The 12733-nt window shown below is 42.2% G+C and overlaps 1 protein-coding gene across 4 annotated transcripts in view; it reads right to left on the bottom strand.

Moving 5' to 3' along the window:
* rerea (arginine-glutamic acid dipeptide (RE) repeats a) overlaps window positions 1-12733 on the bottom strand; it is a 210382-nt gene that overhangs the window by 22826 nt on the left and 174823 nt on the right. For all 4 annotated transcript variants that reach the window (XM_015041844.1, XM_015041843.1, XM_015041842.1 and 1 more), the window contains 3 exons: window positions 12583-12682; window positions 10978-11076; window positions 1779-1859 (listed from right to left, as the gene is read on the bottom strand). In XM_015041844.1, the coding sequence (XP_014897330.1) occupies window positions 1779-1859; window positions 10978-11076; window positions 12583-12682 (280 nt within the window). The remainder of the gene's footprint in view (window positions 1-1778; window positions 1860-10977; window positions 11077-12582; window positions 12683-12733) is intronic.

The raw sequence follows: 12733 nt of genomic DNA, 5'->3' as shown, positions 1-12733 counted from the left end.
AATAACCAAAGTACAACAAGCTGATATTAGCTGGTCAGCTAGGCAGGCTATCTGCTCAGGTAGCAAGCCTGAGCAGATTTGGTTATTTTATGCAATCAGCTGCTTAAGTGTAATTTTCTCTTGAAAGGAGCTACATCTGCTGGGGTTTCTCTCCTGGGTGTATTTTTAAAGAACAGAATCTCCTGAAAAGATCTAGGATGCCTCTTTTAGCCAGCTAGATCAAACTCGTCACTCCAGCATCTCTCATTCAGGCTTGAGGACACAGGGCTGCTAATATTCTTCGTCGCAAAATTGTTGTTGTTGAAACAAAAACGCCATCATGACTGGAGCTTTCTTTGCAACACAGTGCTGTTCCTCCCCCACCTGTTGCTGCTCACTGCCAGTCAGCTGGCTGAAAGGAGGCTTAAATACTTGCAACCGAAAAAATACAAAACTGATTGATTGGAAATATTGTCGATATAAAGAAAAATTCCCATGATTGTGAAGTACAACTTCTTACTAGAAACTGGTCCATGCCTAAATCAGACGTCATCTTTTCAAAAGGCCTGAATTAGGTCTTCAGAAATAAAAAGAAACCGTGACACAGAAGCACCGAGGAGTTCCTGAGTGTGTGAAAGTCTGTGTGTTTGACAGAGAGGTCTGCTGTACCCCCGCCCTGCAGCAGACGAGGAAATGAAGCAGATGAGAAGCATGACAAACAATTTGGGTTTTTTTTTTTTGCTTTGATGTCTGTGTCAGCATTGTGCCGGCACACTTCCAGCGGGAGCAGCCGCACAAAACAACTAAACAGGGTCTGCAAGGTTTTCTGAATCTAGGCTTCTCTCAGAGAGAGTAATCCAGCAGCCAACTCGAAGGCGTGAAGCTTTCTGTTATAGGAAAATGCAGAATGCCGCTCTAAATTTCTCCTGTAGTAGAGCGGAAACTTTGCATTCTGTTGGCGGTGCGTTGCTTTGTAATCATTATTAAACTTCAGCAACCAGGAGCAAAGTCAGAACAGTGTTTTGTTTTTGCTACGACTTCCAGTCAATAAAAGTTAGCAGTCGTTAATCATTATCTGGGCCGGGATTTGAGCTTTTTCTGCACCGTGACAGAGGTCATGCACAGTTGTTCAGCGACGATTACCACAGTGACGTTTGTGTTCACCCAAACGCAGCGGAGGGAAATATTGCAACAGCAACACCCCACGCTGCCAGTACATGCAAATAACACAATTACAGAGTGTGAGAAAGATTAAATAACTGCCTCCACAAATCAACAGCACTGGCAGTGACATGGAAAACGCTCAGCTACAGGATAAAACGGCCGCCTCCACTGAGCCTCAAGTGTTCGGAAAGTTAAAAACAAATCTCATTTATTCATGTTTCAGGGTTTTGTTGCCCCCCCCTTTTTTTTTTTTTTTTTTTTTGCAACTTTGACACACAAGTATTCCATAAAACAATGGAAGCATTAGACAACTGATAGCTACTGTAAAGGTTGACACTAAACTGTTACAGTTTACAGCACACATGCAGGACAATCGGGTTACGGTGTGCTGCAACTTTACAAGCAGCGATCGTGTCTAGTCTTTGAAGCAGATTTTCAATTTTATGTTTCCTGTTCCACGGAGTCTGTTAATGCAGGTCTTAGTAATTACAAAACAAGGCCTGTAGTTGGAAAGCAGCAGTGCTCAAAAGACGCACCTTGTTTTCTGTGCATCTGTATTTAAAATGAGGAAACTCTGGAAAAGTTCAAGCTGAACAAAAATCTAAATAATAAAGATTAAAAAAAAGACATCTTACCGTTTCTTTGTTGGGCAGCAGCTCCTTTCGGATCCTGAAGAAGTTTTTGCCAAACTGTCTCAGCCCTTTAATGAAGCGCTTCTGCAATTTTTTTCACAGAGGAAGAAAGAAAGAGACACAGAGAGAGAGAGAAAAAAAGACAGGTTAGTATAAGTGAAGTCAGCTAAACTGCGGCTGCAAGAAGTTACTGCTGAGTACCACAACAACAAGGAAGAAAAAAAAAAAGGTTTTTCGTTTCTCTAGTCTGTGGTTGCAGAGGTTTGATGTGTGTTTGAGAAACCTCCGTAGCTCCGTTTAAACTCCGGAGCAAACACAGCCATGTCAGGGCAAAAACGAGAGAGGAAATGACTAGTAAGGCAGGGAGAGACTCTGAGATTAACCTAGTCGTTTCATGTGCTGTGAAAACACAGTTATCCAAACACTGCTGGATACAGAAACATTCACGATGTGCGTGGCTGTTAATCTCAAAAGGGAAAGTTCAATGTCAAAACCTGAACTTGGGAGTTGACAAATCAAGAAAACGCCACTAATTTTAAAATCTTTAGAATCGACACGAATAATCTGGTAGGAGTCAGAAGAAATCAAGTACACCAACACAGAGGTTGCCACTTCATGACATCGGCTCTAATCTGAAATAATAATAATAATAAAAAAAAAAGCAAACGTGAACATGCCGCCTGACTTCACCAAGAGCAGAAACAAAACCAGAAATCCAAACTACCTAAAACGCAGTCATTCTCCTTTAAGAGCCACAGACTGCGAGCCATAAAAAGCGGTGGCTGAAAACATTCACAACCAGCGAAGCAGACGACCAACAGATTTACTTTCTTGCTCCAGAGGCAAGCCCCGTTCTTCAGTGATCTCAGCCAACCGTTTCCAACCAAGTAACTCCGGCAAAAAGCGGGGAAAAGTCCACAGGGAGCGCCACACGAACCTCCACGTCCAGCAGCAGGTAAAAGAGGAGGAAAACAAATAAATCAGGGGACAAATCCACAAGGTCTCCGACAGCCTAGCGATTCTTTTTCTTAAGAAAGAAATAGCTTGTCACTCTGTGCTCCTCCACTACAAAGGGGAAGGCTTTACATGTGATCTTTCTGCAAGAGAGCCTCTGGTTTGCGGCAGACTGGAAAACCTGAAGTGGACTCCTGTTGGGCGCAGCGCTCATTTCGGCTCGTTTCTGCCCCATCTAAATCAGCAGGCGCATGATCTTTTCCCACCAGAGGAAACACAGACAACTGTCTGCTAACAACAAATCAATAAAAGCTGCCTCTTTAACAGGAACCTACGCCGCTCCTTTAAATGGATTTACAGCTTAGGGTGAGCAGACACAGAGGTAAAACTAGCTGCGAGCCTGAGAGGGGAGGAAAAGCAGGCAAGGCTGACACAATTTGTGAGGAAAAAGCTCCTGGACATGATGGAAGGGAAAATGAGTGGGAAGTAAAACCAGACACGGAGCCTCTAATGAAGTTCACTTTCCAGCACAGTGAGTTATGTAACTGCAGATTGTTTACATATCCAGCTTTGGTGTGGAACAAAGGCCAAATTTACTGAAGTAAAAACAGCCAGCTGCAAAACACAACCGTTACCCAGGGGGGTAAAAATACAGACATGCACAGGAGAAGAGCTCAGCGTAACCAGGAGGGGCAAAGCACTTGCATTTGAAGTCAGATATTAACACAAACGCGCTCTCAGTTTTAGGGTGTAACTAAATTACTACTCAACAAAAACTACAGCAGTCTAAACAATCAAACGCTAAAAGGACTGATTAGAAGCAACACGTGTTCTGCTGACATCTAAAACAAAAAAGGCCCGTCACATCAGTCTCTTGGGACATCAGGCAATTTCCATGCATCAACCTAATGTTGATCAGCCAGTAGATGGAGCAATCTGTAACAAAGCATCTCTAGACACTCAAGAGGTCAAGTGCAGATTACCATTTGGATCGTCACTAACTGCTGATAGACAGACCTATTGAATTTATAATAAAAAATGTTAAAAATAATCAAGCTGACTGAAAACACTAAACACAAGTTAAAAAGTTTTTAAACACTTGAGTAATTTGTGTGCGGCCATTTTGGGAACTTCATAAAAAAATATTAATGAACCGATCGACTGCAAGTACGTCAGGAATACCTCAACAAGCTAACTGTTAGCTACCAGCGAGACCAAAGTCAGCATCTGTTTCTAGCTTCCCAAAGCTAACGATCTATTTCACTGTTTCCTAATAGGCCTAGCTCGCACTTAATCATCTCCATGTGAAAATCGACAAACACTGTGACCGGCTAAGAGTTAGCCGCGAGTGATGAATAAGTTAGCATTTGCTTCATAGCTTATTATTCATCGTAAACTAAATGGTTAAATTCACTGTTTTCAAGTGAGCACAGGAAACCTTTGATCCTATTTGGGCATTTTAAAGTGAATTATGTCATAATGAGGCAACAAACAGTGTGAGAGTATTGCTGCTAACATTGACATCTCCTTGAAAGATTCTTATTCATTTGGTCTAATTGCTTTTGTGCAACTTAAAACCTAAACTGCACATAAAATTACATACTAAGAATACTATACATTACTAAATGTTAGTCACTAACCACACTAAAGGTATCTATTTTGTCACTTCTTTCAGTACTTAAAGGGCTTCTGCTTTTATTTAGTCTAGGTTGCAATTCATCATTTTTACTTCATGACCTAAAAAACTTCAGACTGTTTAAGCCCTGAGAATACACCGACTGGTTTTAGTTAGAAATATGAAATTTCACATCTAATTTATAGCCTTCCATCAATGATAAGATATGGGGTTACTTCATCTGTAGCTAAAAATCTAAACCAGTAATAGCAAGAGTGCTTTGACTACTGAACCACTAGTTACTCACCAGATTAATTTAAAACCTGGTTTATAGCTTCTGACAAACCCAAATGGAAAGAGCTGTTTGATATATATTTTTAATAAGATGAGACTGCATTTGATCATTTCTATGCCAACATTTAGTTTGCTTTGAAAAAATATGAACTGAATTTGCCAACACAAAAAACTGAGTTTTTTGTTTGTTTGTTTTTTTGTTTTTTTTTACAAAAAAAACAAACAAGTGGTTCTAATGTGTTTCTGACATTTGGGCCTTAAAATCAGACAAGAATGAAAAATGCAATATTTGGACTAATTAAACTGTAACTACAGTGGCCAAATTTACCAAATGAAACAAAACCAGGGCAATAGTTCATTGTTTAATACATTAAGTCAAAGAGCTACTTCTCTCAAAAATATTGGGTATTTTTGATCTAGCCAACAAAAACCGACTTTATCTTAAAATGGCTGAAGCAAAAAGTGGATCACAGTAAAACCGTGACTGTAAAAATGTAATTGTTCCAAGGGACCCAATAGTTACAATTTAAGAGACCATAAGAACTTGATTTAGCATTATTTCTTCAGTACAGGGAACAGGACCAGTTCTACGGGGGCCCCTGTCATCCCCGTCCAGAACCGCCCATGCTGCACTGGATTATTCTACAAATATTACAAAGCCTTGGAAAAACAGTGGTGGTATGTGAAAAGATATTGCTAAAATCACATCTTGCTTCATTCTAGTTGATCCGATTTGGTGTTAAGCGAAACATTCAGGTCATGAGTCGAGACGGCACACAAAACCTTAAAATATTATTAGATCCCTTTTTTTTTTTTTTTTTTTCAAGGTTTAAAAATTTCAATTTTTCTTTCAATACATCTTTACACAAGCCAGTGAAGCTTTTCTACTGAAAATCAATTAGACCTGCTCGTGTAGTCTGACCTAATCAGGTCATCTTAATTATGTCCCATAACTGTACTTTTTACCCAGTCGAACCAATCATATCTTAATAGCTGGGCTTCGTGCGTGCTCCCCCACTCCCGCCTCCCTTCAGTTTTCTTTTTCTTGCTGGCTCCCTCCCTCCTCTCTACATGTCGGCTCCAGTTTAAGGCTCCATTTCAGCTGCCTAGGCTCACTGCTCTCCAGCCCAGCTAATAAATCATCCGCCAATCTGCTCCCTGAATCGTTCTGCCCCTGCTCCGACTGCTCCAGCCCTCGGTTGCTAGGGAACAAAGGCAGAGGAGGGGCTCCGAGAGACGGAGAAACAAGGGTGGGAGGCGAGGGGGTTTTAGCTGGGTGGAAGTGCTACCAAATGGCCATCCGCTGTGCAGAAACAACAGGCTTCTCTCTCTGAGCGTGTTCCAGAGAGCTGGCGCTTTTTACCCTCCCCGAGTTTCCCCTCCGAGCCGAACAGTGCACCATTGTGAGGCTTGAGAGGAGACGTATGAAAGGAGGACGAGAAGCAAAAAAAAAAAAAAAAAAGGGGGAATATTTCAATGGCCCATTGTGTAAGCATACGTCCTGCTCGAAGGCCGATTGTTCGGAGTTGTAAAACTGGTTAAGATAATGTAGACACAGGCACACAGATGGTATCGTGATGACAAACAGAGGGCAGGCTCGCACATGGAACATAATTCCCACTAAATGTCATTCCCCAAAAACAGTGACGCAGGGACTTCGGACGAAAAACAAAGCTACATTCACTCAATATGGAGTCATTATACCTGACTTGTTAAAAGATGACCTTTACCGAGCCTGCTGTGCGCAAACCCAAAGGGCTGACACTCAGTAAAAGAGCCAAAAATAAAGAGAAAGAGAGGAAAAAAACAAACACTTTCTTCCATCAAGTGTCAAGCTTGTAGTAAGATTAGCCACAGTGTAAAAGGGAGGAAATCACAACACGCTTGAATAGGAATAACCACACTGACAGACACTTTACTACCCACATCCTCTTTGCATAGACACAAAAAAAGATCTATGTTTAGATCTGTAAAAAGCTGTGCAGATGTTTAGGGAGGCATGGCCTTTTAGTGCGAGTCTAAAAGAAAGATGGCTCTCTGTAGACCCGAGGTTCGTCCAGCAGGCCAAGTGTAAACGGTTTATATTTACCCCATAACAAATGTGGCAGCCCTCACAACACGACCTTTGGAAAGCAAAGTAACAACCTCTGCTTTTCTCTAGCATGTACTGACACAAAAGGTGACAGGAAATTCCAGTACACACCCATCCTGCCCGCTACTTGGTTACAAAACACACACAAAAGAAAAAAAAAAAATAACTTTGTTGGCACTGTACTGTGAATGCGATACAATACACTGATTAAAACAGAGATGCTGGACAGGTTTTTTTTTTTTTTTTGCTGTGTGTTTTTGCGTCTCTGATTGTGAATGCTCGTTTTCTACCACTGGGTGGCTGCTGGTCCATCTTCTCTGTTGTTGTTTTCCTCCTCCATTTTATTTTATTTTTTTAATACCCACCCTCTTCCCTCCACCTCAGCACCTCAGTGCAGTCATCCATCAGCCACGGACACAGCCGGAGATAAGCCGCGGCACAGTGCAGCTGGCTGAGAAATAGACCTCCCGCCCTGCAGCACTCATAGATCAGCCCATGTCTCCGACGTGGCGGCACACAGCGAGACTGCGGCTGCTGCTGCTTGCTTCTGATTGTTTGTATGGCACCTCCTGTTGGCCGATGCAAGGTTAGCACCGCTTGGAAACAAGTGCTAGAGACGGCTGCCACAGGTGACGAGCCATCGTGTTGGTTTCCAGGAGCAAAAAGATTGAGATTGAAAATACGTTGTGTCTGGCAGACAGTGTTACTGTCAAGTTTTGATCACAACTTTCAGTGGGATTTAAGAACAATAGGGAGAGAGAGACACAGAGAGAGAGAGAGAGAGTGGGATGAATGTTTTGAAAAAAATAATATAAAGACAAATCATTTGTATTCAGCTTCCCCGAATCAATTTACAGAACTCTGTTCAGCTATAGTTACAGCTGCAAGTGTTTTGGGATGTACAAAACAGTTCTTATAAATAGCTTCCACACAAATATTCCCACAGCATGATGCTGTTACCGCCATCATTAAAGTTTTTATAAATGACAAAATAAATGTCAGCAGAACTGGATTTTCCGCTTTATGCGACGCTCACACTCTAATATGGGCTGAGGCTAGCCATAAACTGGAGCTGAAATGGATTTCATTACAGTTCTTTTCCTTTTAAAGACTAAAAACAAAATCAGAAGTTGTGCAGAGCGACATGGCAGCCAGCTGTGGTTTCAAGCATAGCAAGCACAGATGAGCAGGCAGAACTTTGTTTGGAGGTAAAACATCGTTTCCTTTTTGCAACATCGCTGCAAGGACCGAATGGCAACATAACCAGAGACAACCTGTTTGCCTCCTATTTAATGTGCTCTCTGTTCCTGGGTTGGACTTGTTGGGTTCTGCAGATGAACCCAGGCTATAATAAATAGGACGAGGTCTGAGGTAACGTCTTAAAAACAGACGACTGGCTTCATGTCTGACCGTCAGACGCAGCTTCCATCCAACCACAACAACAGATTACATTGTCTGCTCTTTTGCTGTGGCTAAATAAAAACGGCACTCTGGCTTCAACAGCCCACTGCAGGAACGCAACAGGGAGGGTTAGGCTACACACTTGATGTTTCTGATGAATTATTCATAGGTTTTATATGTTATCTATTTTATAATGCATGAGAGTTTTGTCTGGCGTAATCTACAAGTCGTCGCCGAACCCGCGGAAAGGCAACGTGACGGGTTTACGGCTCGTCAAAAGGTGCTCCAGTAACATCAGAGCGACAAACTGCTGAGGGGACGACTGTCTCAAATGTTTCCTTCCCGAGCAGGAGACCAATAAAGTGCTTTCCAGTGGTGTTTGTTTCTGCGGAGCGGTCTGAAAAGGACTTTTATATTAGCTATCTTTATGTGTGCGGTGAGATTAAATACATTAACAGTGAATTCAGAGGTTAGACCAGGTTTAAACGCTACACTTCAGGGGAGGGAAGGAGACGTAGGTTAGGAGAAGGAAAAGACGCAAGAGGGTGACAAGAGACCCTGCAGACAGGCTGATTCTGTCATTTCGGCGGCCCCGCTGTCACTTTTATTCACATCTGAAACCATCGGATGGGGTGAAAAAGCGCAGGCAGAAATAATTACACCAGTCCTGGAGGAGAGACAGGAGGGGGGGGATAGGAGCAGAGGAGAGGCAGAGCGAGGGTTGATAAATAAATGAAGAGCAGCAGGGCTTGGCTTCTGTCGGTGCGTCAAGGTTGGGGCTACATTTACACCTGTCCTTCAAGGCTGCGGCGCTGAAAAGGCTCGAGTGGTGATCAGATCACTGCGAGCCTCAGTCCTCGACGGGTCGGTGTCGAGATGCTGCCTCCGCAGGCAGGTGGAGCGCCAACAGCAGGCCGAGTGCCTCCAGAAACAGATGCAAATGCACCCGGGCCCTGAACGGGAACCAAAATAGAACCAAAATACTCTGGACAGACTGATGACTCCTCGGCTGCCCTTACGTAACGGAGCAGACACACGAATATGTAAACAGGACTTAATGGACGAGTCTTGACATGCGTGATTCGTCGTGTATCCACACTGAAATGGAGCGTTATTATTCCAGTGTGTTTTTGTTTGATCTTTTAGTCGGGGAGGAAAACAAGTTTCCTGGCTTACTTCCACTGAATAATAACAGAAAGTGGAAAAAAAGTTCACTGCATTTTAAATTGGATCGGGATTTGTTTTTTTCTTACAGGCAGCTTTGTAAAGATTATTACAGCACCATGATTATTATAAGAATCTCTATTATAAGAAGTGCAAAAAGAGGAAATGATGCCAAGCAGTACTCCAATCAGATCCCCCAGGAAATACAGGTTTCCAACGTACTGCCATCAACAAGCTGACCTTTTTTTTTTTTATAAATGCTAAGCTCAGAAAGTGCAACCTTCGTCATATCTGACTAAACCTTAAGGTTTTGGTAAACATCTCAGTGGCAAATTGAAAACTCCATCCTAGGGGTGCACTGATTGCAGTTTTCTGGCCGATCACCGATCTTTAAAAAGCCCAACCTGCCGATTCTTTTTAGTTTTTGTTTTTTTACAGCCGGCACTCTCAAGTGTTAAGAGGTCACGATACACCTTTAATGTTCCAATCTTAATTTAAAAAAACACAAAAAAAAACAAACATTGAATAATACTACAATACTACAAACTTATTTTAGCTGCACAAGCTAATGCTCTTAAATATTTTGAAAAATTTAAACTTGATCCATCAGTCAAGTCCTACGTCACGGGAGAGCAAACGAGGACAGTGGCTGATCTTCACACCTTTGCAGCAGGTAGATAAAATCTGTGGATAAGACTGCATCGACAATTCACACAAAATTAAAGAAATCAGGACCAACCAATCAGTCAGCTGATTGGTCTGTGCAACGCTGTTACATCCATTTATGTGTGCGACAGTAAGACAGATAAGACTTTTTACCCTGCTGTTTTTTTCTTCTTCTCATGTTATAAATATAGACACATCTGCCTTACGTGAATGGCTTGTTCCCCTTTCTTTCCCATGTTGAATAGAACCTAAGACCTCTTGCTCAGATCACCTTCACGCAGCTTTCAAAGCCAGGTGTCAGCAAGGAAAGAAATACAGGTAACACGCAAAAGAAGAGCAGAGGTGATTTAATGTTGTCAAAGAGCAGGCGAGGGAGAACAAAAATGCAACAAGAGAACATCTGAGATCAACAAAAACACACCAAAGTGGAAAATGAACAAACTGCCTGAAAGACGAATAAACTCAGGGACCGAGCCGTCTGAGATCTACAATCAGATCAGGCAGCGGTGTTATCTTTAAAAAGCAGTGGGTATACAAACACGCAGCCCAGTGTGTCAAGACGCATGAAAGCCATAGCCGCAGTGCTCATTCGGTTTGACATGCTGTAATTCAGAGCTTTTATTTCCCTCCTTCCCACCCATGAAGTGGTGTTTGATCAGCCATTTTCTGATTCCAGCCCTCCGGCAGCTGCGGTGAAACTCACTTCTAAATACAAATGGAGGCTAACATTACCAGCCCCCAATCTTTTCCCTTTCCAGACTTCCGTGCAAAAAGATTTATTTTGTGGGTGATAAACAGGACGCAGCTGCTCTTAAGCCGCGGAGGAGCTGGAAAACTAAAGAGGGTTTTTGCTGAAGCCGCGTGAGGCCGGGCCAAGAGCTCCGTTACCTCTCAACAGCTCCCTCTAAAGACAAACGCTGCACTGACCTGAAGATGCTATTAGTGGATGGATCAAGAAAACAGTGGCATTTGATGAATCTGCATTAAAATAAAAATACAAAAACAGCTTTTCTTACCACTTCATCCTCAGACCAGCACTTCTCTATCAGTTTAGGTACCGGCTTCTTCACCAGACGCTGCAGAGCCTTGCCTGCATCGTAGCTGCTCTCATGAAGCTGAAAACAAACACCACAAAGAAAAGAAAGCATACAATTATATCAACAAGGCAACAAAATGCACAAAAATAAAGAAACATGCTTTTTTACTTTGTCACATTACAATTAATGTTTCAAATAGTGCATAACTGAAGTGGAAGCAAAAGGGTACGTTGATGTTTTTTCACTAAATCTGGAAACGGTCAGCCTTTTTGAGGTGAAACTTTGTAGAATCAGACGGACATTTTTACCGTTTCTTCTTCACATAACAGGTCAGATTGGATGGAGACTTTCTGCAACTGGTTTTGCGCCTAGACTTTGACTAGGCTATTTTAGCACAAAATATGTTGTTCTGCACGTACAACAAAAAGTTAAATTCTGGTTTTATTTGATCAAAACATCCTTTGCATCTCCTACATGGCTTGAGGCAAAACGCAAGCAGGACTTGACGGTTGTCTTCCTATAGTGAGCTGTGAATCTCTGCAGCTCCTCCAGAGTTACCATGAGCCTCATGGCTGTTTCTCTATGAGACTTGTGAGTTTAGATGTCTTGGTTTGCAGCAGGGCTTTATGACATGTGCAAAGTTTGAGGAATGTTTTTATATCCTAACTTTCTTCCTGACCTGTCTACTGTGTTTTTTTTGTCTGTTTATCCACTAATATTTTCCAACAGCTGGATTCATACTGGTGTTCTGCTGAGTATGAGGGTGAAGGAGAACGAATTACAAATGTACGCAATACTTTTCAGAGTTTTATTTGTATAAAAAAAAAAAAAAGAAGTGTGTATCGTATTTCTTCCACTTCACAAGCATTCGCTACTTTGTTAGTCACAGAAATCCGGCTAATAGATGGTAATTGCAGGGCTCTAAAATGTGTCAAAGTTCCAGGAAACCTGCAGATGGATATTTGAGCTGTAACTAAATCACATGCGAACTTGATATGCAAGATAAGAAAAAAACAAAAAAAAAATATTCCACATCTAGGTGTGACTGGACTTGTCAGTACAAATCCTCCAGCATCAGAGGAAATGCCTGCCAAGACCTGAAAACCAGTCTGGGGATGAGGAGCAACAGTGAAAAGAGGCGATAGCTGTGGAGCTTTAAGCACTCTGTCACATTCAATTGGGTGAAACAGGCAGCGCCGGCGCTCTCCCTCTGAGAACAAACAAGCATTACTCATTGGAATTGCAAATGGAGCAGAAGGTCAAGAGACAATGACCTGTTCGCTATGCTAATTTTCTAGTTTATAGAGTCGGCATATAAATCCCCTGTTTATGATGATTCTAATCTCTTTGTTGTGCTTGATTCCCCTGCATTCATTGTCAATGTGACGGACAAATCTCTCATTATGTGCAAAGTATTGTTCGGCTCTGAGGTTGGGTTCACAGACAGGAAAACGGGGAGCGTGTCCGTCGTCTCAGAGGCCTCATCACTGCAGTGATACAACTAACTAAAACTGCAAAAACACTTTTAGCAACTAAGAGATCTTTACTGTGCAACCATTTAGTTGCTGCTGCGTGACGACTTACAGTGTTAAGTGCGTTTAAGGTAGTGTCATCTCGAGAGGCGGCTAGGCAGCCATCTTCTGTCGATCCTCCGTCGCACATCCCTGCAAAGGCAGCCATGCTCCTGCAGACAGACAAACAATACATAGTTTTAACATTAAAAAAGCAAAAAAAA

This window comes from Poecilia latipinna, unplaced genomic scaffold (assembly GCF_001443285.1).
Source record: "Poecilia latipinna isolate Pla-1442-1.1 unplaced genomic scaffold, P_latipinna-1.0 Scaffold571, whole genome shotgun sequence".
Taxonomy (NCBI): Eukaryota; Metazoa; Chordata; class Actinopteri; order Cyprinodontiformes; family Poeciliidae; genus Poecilia; species Poecilia latipinna.
Note: the sequence above shows the minus strand (reverse complement) of the source record. Positions and strands in the feature narration are given on the sequence as shown.